Source organism: Erythranthe guttata, chromosome 1 (genome assembly GCF_056151865.1).
Source record: "Erythranthe guttata isolate IM_541 chromosome 1, IM_541, whole genome shotgun sequence".
Lineage (NCBI taxonomy): Eukaryota > Viridiplantae > Streptophyta > Magnoliopsida > Lamiales > Phrymaceae > Erythranthe > Erythranthe guttata.
Window position 1 is genome coordinate 5,637,033 of NC_142533.1, and position 8,558 is coordinate 5,645,590.

The window sequence follows — 8,558 nt, forward strand, 5'->3', positions numbered from 1 at the left end:
ATTTAAATTTGAGACAGAACTTGTATAAACTGCACTGTACGACCATGTTCGACGAGCTCGAACTTAAAAAAATATTTGCAATAAATATTATCATGTGAAATTTTGTATAATTAATGACAATGACTTGTATACATCAAATTGCAGTTCTCAATTGTATAGTCAATTGATCAAGACATGGCAACTTCTTATTTCCCATACTTTCTTTTATCACCATAGCTATCTTATATCATATTATATTACACCGAAAATGACAAGACCGAAAAGGTAAGAACAAAAGAAAAACATGAGACCACTTATTTTTCCATGTCAAATGACTCTCTCTCCACATTTAATTTTTATACATGAAATTACTTATATTATATATAATTAAAACCTATAATTATTGATTATGAAAATCAATTTATGACAAATAATTAGAATTACTAATGGCAAGCAAGTTCTTCTTCTTCCAGATCAATCCCCTCCTCGGCAAGCCTCTTCTCCTTGTACACATACCCTTTGGCAATAGCCAAAAACACAACCAAATTCAAAGTGCTCAAGATTGCCAATAGCCAATAGAAATTATAAAGCTTCCCTTGATTAAGATTATCCGCCAACCATGGCTTCTTTTGTCCGGTCACTTTGTGCACTATACTCACCAAAATCGAGCTCACGAAAAACCCTAACGACAGTGTACTCAGAAACAACCCCGTGCTCATCGTCTTCATTCCCTTAGGGCATTCCCTAAGGAAGAAATCGAGTTGGCCGATATACGTGAAAGCCTCGCCGGACCCCACTAGAAAGAACTGTGGGACCAGCCAGAAGACGCTCAGCGGCACTACAGCTGCTGCAGTGCCGCTGGACGTCGTCAGGCCGTATGACCTGGCCACACCTAACCGTTTGACTTCGGTCAATGCGGCCGCCACCATGGCCAAAATAGACAGGACGAGGCCCACCCCTATCCTCTGGAGTGGGGTGAGCCCCTGTGGATTCTTGAGAACCTTCCGGAATAACGGGACAAGTAAACGGTCGTAGAACGCCACTGTTAGTAGGATTGTGGCGACGAAGAAGACGGTGAGGGAGGCGGCCGGGATTTGGAAGGAGGCGGTGATGTGGCGGTCCATGGTGGTGGCTTGCGAGACGGAGAATGTCGTCATTTGGGCGTAGACCGTCCAGAACATTATCGTCGTTGCCCACGTCGGGAGCATTCGGATCACTAATTTGACTTCTTCGACATCGGTTAAGGTTGAGAGTTGCCATTTGTTGGATAATGTTGTGATGGCTACTTTGGGATCCTTAATTGCTGCCCTGTCAAGAAAACTTCAACATACAAAGTAGAAATTAAACACATAATTTAAAAAAAAAATTAATCGTATTTAAAGACTCGCGTATCTAGGAAAAAAATATGATCGGCAACAGATCTTTCACGAATATTAATTTGAGAACGGAAATAATGTTTGTTGATATTACAACACATGCATGCATCTAAAGAGATTCCAACTATGGAATTCTGACACTGAGAAATACAGACAAAAAGATGAATTCATTTCAAAGTTTTTTGTTGTTTATGTCACACTTGAATCTAAAAAGAACATAATGATTTAACTTCTACTATATTTCTTGAAAATGAAATAAATCAGCTGTTAGTGGGCCCCACTGCCAAAATAGATTCATATCTTCATGTCTTGGTCAATTATCCAAAGAATATATATATATATATATATATATATATATATATATATATATATATATATATATATATATATATATATATATATATATTTTTATATATATATAAAAAATAATTAATGTAATAACACATTCTAGGAACCAATCATATGAGCTGCATTAGATACATGTTTGGTGATGCAATGAACAGCAAAACTGAAATAATTGTCCAGCTTGCAAAACCCAAGGTGGGTCCCACTTTATTTTTTTGCCACTCATCTATTATACTATTAACATTTAATTTGATTCAAATCATTTCATTTAATTTGGCAGATTGGGGATTTATATCACTAAATTCCAAACCAATCCCACCATTATTGTCACCTTCGTAATGCATATTTTCTTTGTCCTAAATTTGTTATTATCATCATATAAGGGAAATTCTGCTCAACATTCATCACCACTATTTTTTAACCAAAAAACTATAAAACAATTTTTTATATTATTATATGTTTGGCCCGAGGAGTAATATGCTACACCGGGTTATACCAGGTATCGGTTAACCGCAAATAACAACCCACTAAGCACACATACATATGAGTGTGTGTGTGTGTGATATACGTAAATCTACGATTAACAATCAGCAGGTGTAGTATAAAGTTTCCCCCGATTTTGGGTGTATTTTTTATTTTATTTAGAAAAGATGTTATGTTTTGAGAAAATAAAATTGACAAAAAAAGATATATTATTTTTATACTAAAAATAATAATTAAAAATTAAAATAAAAAAAAGTAATATTATTTTTATTGAAAGATCTAAAAATAGTAAAACACAATAATTAGAAAAGGAAAATATATTACTCACCGGAACTCCTTGCTGTGCGGCAACTTTTGCTTCTTCTTCTTGCTGACCTGTCCTTCCTCCCCACCACCACCACCGGCGCCGGCGAGGACAACATCGTCAACGTCAAACAGAAGCGAAGAATCCGACGGCGGCTCAAGACTCCTCTTCCTCCACGCCGCCACCACAACGGAGGCGATCTGCGTCAGCGGGCTGCCGACAAGCTTCTTGAAACGGTACCGTTTAGTCCCCGACAGGAAAATCAACAACCCCACAAGAATAGCGCAGGCGCAGATCCCGTAACCCCAATCCCTGCCGAGATGATCCTGTATGTACACAAGTACAGTCACCGCCAAAAGCGCTCCGATGCTGATGAAGAAGAAGAACCAGTTGAAGAACGCGATCATCTGCTTCTTCTCCTCCTTCTCCGACTCGTCGAACTGGTCCGAACCGAACCCGGACACGCTGGATTTCAGCCCCCCGGTCCCGAGCGCCGTTATGTAAAGCGCTGCGTAGAGTACCATGAGCTGTTTTCCGGTCGCCGGAATACATGACTCCCCGCCGGCGGCGCACTTCGGCGGCCGGAGACCCGGGATTATTGTTGATACAGTCAAGAGCGCCACTCCCTGAATCAAGAAAAATACAAATAAAATAATAAATAGTAATTCTTACGAAAACATATTAAGTAAGATGAACTCTTATATACCATTGCTTGAACAGCGGCGAAGATCCCGATTGTCAAGTACCTGTAAAATCATAAACATCAAATTCGCTTAATATATACATACACATATATATGTATGTATTTTATTGTTTATATACCTTCCTAAGTAGGTATCGGCGATGAAGCCGCCGAGCAAACAGAGCATGAAGGAAGTGCCGAGAAAGTTGGTTACGGTGTTTGCTGACGTGGCATTGCCCAAATGCATGGTGGCGGTTAAGTACGTGAGAAGATTAACGGCTATCCCGAGAGTAGTTAGCCTCTCGCAGGTCTCGACTCCGAGAATCATGGCGGCGCTAGCCCAGCCGCCGGAGGAGGATCTGACGGCGGCTCGGCCCTTGTAGTCCCACGCATCTGGGAGGGTTTCCGCCCCTTGTTTTGTTTTGGGGAGTGTCGCCATTTTTTTTTTTTTTTTTTTTTTTTTGGGCTCGTGAAATTGCAGTTGTTGTGATAAAAAAGAAAGAGTAGAGACACTTTATAAACTTTTCGGACAGATATCATGAAACTTTTAGCTCGTGTAAGTTTACCTTTATTGGCATTTTTTTTGTCAATTAATACTTTATTTTATATTATAATAATTCGTAATATAAATAATATCAGAGGTGCAATTAAGTTTGAGCTCGTCCAGGTGAACTCTAGCTATACGTTTTTCTAGGGGCGGATCGTTAGACATTTAAGTGGGGGGCTAAGCCATTCGACAAAAAATAGTAAAAACACCTAAAAGAAGGAAAGAAATGTAGCTTAATTTTTTCGACACTAACATTCGTCCTTGTATTTGTCGAATCAGTTCGTCACACTTGTGTGCCGACTAGAATGGTAATGGGACACGTTTCAGGTGGGTATATACGCGCGCCCCACTTGATTAGGCGTCCATTTCGTTATCGACTTATCGTACATGTACCGGGTACAAGTATATAAAGCCCGCCCATGCCACACTTAAAATCAACTAGCATCCGTTCGGTATTCGTGATGAGATGATTTGAACTATATTTCATTACTTTTGCACATTGATTCTTGCCTGTTCTGTGATTATTTTTATTAGATTTATGGCAGTTTTGGTGTTCTTAGTATTTTTTTTTAGGTATGTCAATATTTATGTGTTAGACAGTAATGTCGTGATATTACTGTTTTAGATAGTACTTTTACTTTATTGATAGGAAAAAAAAACTTACAAAAAAAGTCAACGCCGTTGAGAGACAATCAACGACGAAAAAATAATTTCATATTTAAAAATAAAAAATAAAACGACACTGGAAAAAAAATCAACAATTTTTTTTAAAAAATAAAACGGTGGTGGAGGAAAAAAATTTAGAAAACAAAATTCAAAAACTAAAAGAAATAAATCAATGGGTTGACGATCACGGTGGTGGTGGTGGGTGGGTGGTAGTGATGGTGATGGTGTGGTGATGGCGGTGGTGGTGGAGGCAGCAACAGTGCCAGCGTGTAGTTGCAGTGGGAAAGTCAGTGTAGGACCAGGGGTGGCCATGACCCCCTCAAATTTTAATTTTTTATTTTATTTTATTATTATGTATGTATATAAAATTTATTGTCTCTCCTAATGTTTAACAAATTAGTTTTATACAAAAAGTAAATTTACATATTTTGAATTGGAAAACAATATTAAATAAGTCTAACACATAAGATAAGGAAGTTTAAGATAAGGAAGTTACGGATTGTAATTTGGAACCAAAGACGAGTCCATCCTCAGGTAAGGATGGACTCAAGTCGACCTTCAATCGAAAACATTTCCACTATTTACCTATTATGAGAATTGTATGAATTAAAATATTGAAGTAAAACTTCATAGCAGCATTAAACAATATATATAAATAAATAATATAATGAATTTTTTTAATAGTTATTTGATTTTATTTCAAATATGAGGTCATATTTCATCTTTAACATCTATAAAATAAGACAAATTTTGAATCGTAAAAAAATGACCAAATCATAATAAATTCTATAAAATAGAAAAAATATGTAAGAAATCAACATAGTCGTGTCGAATCGGAAATTTCTTAAGATTCAAATCGAAAAGTTGAAAATTCGAAATAAATATTTTTTCTTATTTTCACAAAATCCGTCGTGCTCTTTGTGAAAATAAATTTCACCTGATGAGAAAAAGAGGATGATGAGAATACACAAGGCTGAGGAGATGAGATTGGCCATGCTAATTTAATTAATTATCAAATCAATGAGTTTAATTCGATGTTTAAGCACTAATTTATACTACTTGGATGGCCACGTGGACTCTATTAATTGGATAGAAGAGCCTTAATTATTCGGTATGCACCAATTAATTCTAGTTAATGTACTTGGTCTTTTTTCAAGAAAATATTAAATGTCACAATTAATTGGAAAACATTTGAGAGAGGGGGTTTTCCTATTTTCTTTTGAAAAGGAAAAGAAGTGTAATGATTTATGAGAAAATGCAAATAATGGATCGAGATTTACAAACGGTTTTGTAGATGCTACACCTGGTGAAATACAACGGGTGATCCTGCACCATTGATTTACACATAATAACACACACTCATGTGTATGTGTGTGTTTAGTGGGTAGTTATTTTGTATAGATCAGTGTAGCATCTTATAGATCCCGGTAAACTAGGGGTGAGCAAAGAAACCGAAAAACCGAACCGAAAAACCGAGCCGTTTTAAACCGTACCGAATAGCAAACCGCATGTACGGTTTTTTATTTTTGAAATACCGACTTATTCGGTTCGGTATGGTGGGAAGGTAAATAACCGAACCGAAAAACCGAACCGAACCGAAACTATAAAATGACTTCATTTTATATAATATATTTATTATTTTACCCTAATATTTATTTTCTATCTTTCAATTACTTGTCTCATTCTAAGCATTTTTCATAAATTGAGACATTGTATTTTATTTATTTAGTAAGTAAAAATTTACTTGAGTTTATGGTTTTAATAATGTGGTAGATGAAAGTAGGAAAAAAAAATGAAGCATAATACATCATCTAAATTATGTTAAGTCCTATGAAATTAAAGATTTTATATTTTCATTGCATTAGTAAGTTGTGAAAGTAATTGTAATTGTATTATTTTGTTTGTACAACTTGAATAAATAGTGACACTTGAACCGAAAAATAACCGAAACCGAACCGAAAAAAACCGAAACCGAACCAAAACCGAAAGAAACCGAACCGATAGAAAACCGACATACACGGTTTTTAATTTTACAAAAACCGATATATTTGGTTTGGTTTGATTTTTGGCTAAAACCGAACCGAACCGACCCGACTAGTTATTCCTCATTACGTCACCAATAATTCTATGATGTTGGGATGTGGGCATAGCTCTAGGAGTCTAGGAGACAACATAGAATAGTTAACTAATATATTTGTTAATATTCATACAATTATACATATACTTTAATACATATGCATGGATAAATAGGTACTTAGCCCTATGTGTTTAAAAACTTTTGCAGATGAGTCCTTATGCTTTTAGTATCAGCACATAACCTCCTCGTGGTTGATATATAGGATAGTGTCCATTAGTTTTTTTCGTCAAGCTTGACTGTCAGTGTCAAACGTCAAAGATTTCTTTTGGCAGAAGATCCCCTTATGTGCTTTAATTTTTTCTTTTATTTTTTGCAGATGACCCCGTTGAAGTTTGACGTACGCAGTTAGATTTGACGAAAAAACTAATGGAAGTTACCTCCATAAACTACAAGGGAGTTATGTACTGATATTACAAGCACATAAAAACCATCTGCAAAAGGTTATAACCACGAGGGTTAAGTGCTATTTACCTCAATACATACATATATGGTGTTAGTTTTCACGATTTTTTTTAGATTCCAGGAAATGTTTTCGGAAAAAAAATACCGATTCTACTCTTACAGACGTGACATTTTCTTTATGTTACTTTTTAATGATCAAAATTATCCTAGTAGAGAAGAAATATTGGGGATATTTTTTTTAGAGAGAAGAAAACTCGGATATTTTTTTTTAAAGTAACAACATATGGGGACTTTGTAAGACAACAACATACCTTAAGAAGGTTTTTATAATTACTCAAACATGAGGGATTTTCGTAATAAAACCTTATCTCAGTGGTTTTCTTTTAATTTTCCCAATAATTTATAACTTTTGAACTTCACAGACTACAAATACAGATTAGTCATGTTGATTATATTTTTTTATTTAATTCGAAAGAGTTATTTAATTAGTAGTTTATCGGAAACATATATATATTCTATACAAACAAAAAATAAGAATAATAGAGATAATATTTCTGATCATCGATTATTGTGTCTAAAAACAAAAAAAATAGATAAAAAATGAAAGGAATAATCCACGAGAGATCTGCTGTGAACTTTGTTTTACTTGAACATAGCATCTCGTGACTTAGCAACTTGAACACTATGTTTATCGTCGAAGCCGACATTTTTGTGTACTATAACACTATTTCTCGATTGTCAATTAACATATTAGCCGGCAAATCAATATTTATATTAACCAGTCCTTGTTTTAGTTGCCACAATTTAAATATTTTTTTAGTGACTGAATTCGCAACAAATTATATAGATGCACTGGATAAATCTGTACTCTCGTATAGTAGCTTGCAAACCATACGAGAGACGTAAATCACACTTGGACTAACAATGTGCGACAAACTTCACCTAGCGACCATTGACAAGGGGCTTTGTACTTGGATCAATTAATACAAATTCACTTGCTCCAGCCACTAGATCATCCCTTGCGGGACTCCACAAAGTATAGAATTAAACAATTTTATTAGGCTTCAATTGTATGCTAATACTATAAGATCACTCCAATACATAACTTGTGAATATTAACTGAAATAATTCGTTTCCAAATTTTGATAAGGCAATCCGATTTCCGCTAGTACAAAAGGCGACCAATTGCAACGGAGCATCAAAATTAAGTATCAAATGTCTCAACCACTATTTGATGCTCAAATTTAAAAAAAAAAATTCTTATTGAAGCTAAGCAAAAGTTGCAGAATATTTTGAGGAAGAAGACGGGAGAAAAAACCGAGATTTCGTGTATTGAAAAGTTGTTAAAGGATCAGATCACGAGTAGGTTTCTTATACCAACCGGTTACAAAGCATGCAAAATAAGGAAAAATAACAAAGACGCAGTTCGTAGATATATCGTGAATTGATTATGCATGTTAGGATAGTAATGAATTATTACAATTGGTTATAATTAAATCAACATTTTGGCTTGCTAAAATCAGGGATTCATTTTTTACAAGAGCACATAGGGGAAGATGTGATAACCTTGGCTTTTGTTTCTTGAATTTAATTATCATTTATTTGTTATTCTAATTAGATTGTTAATATTTTTTATA

The 8,558-nt window shown here is 35.0% G+C and overlaps 1 protein-coding gene across 1 annotated transcript; it reads right to left on the reverse strand.

Moving 5' to 3' along the window:
- Positions 1-265: 265 nt before the first annotated feature.
- Positions 266-3,830, reverse strand: LOC105965887 (protein NRT1/ PTR FAMILY 6.3). The gene is made up of 4 exons (XM_012990431.2): positions 3,310-3,830; positions 3,194-3,233; positions 2,512-3,113; positions 266-1,299 (listed from the first exon to the last, which is right to left on the reverse strand). The coding sequence occupies exons 1-4, from the start codon at positions 3,606-3,608 to the stop codon at positions 423-425; spliced, it is 1,818 nt and encodes a 605-aa protein (XP_012845885.2). The 5' UTR covers positions 3,609-3,830; the 3' UTR covers positions 266-422.
- Positions 3,831-8,558: the final 4,728 nt, after the last annotated feature.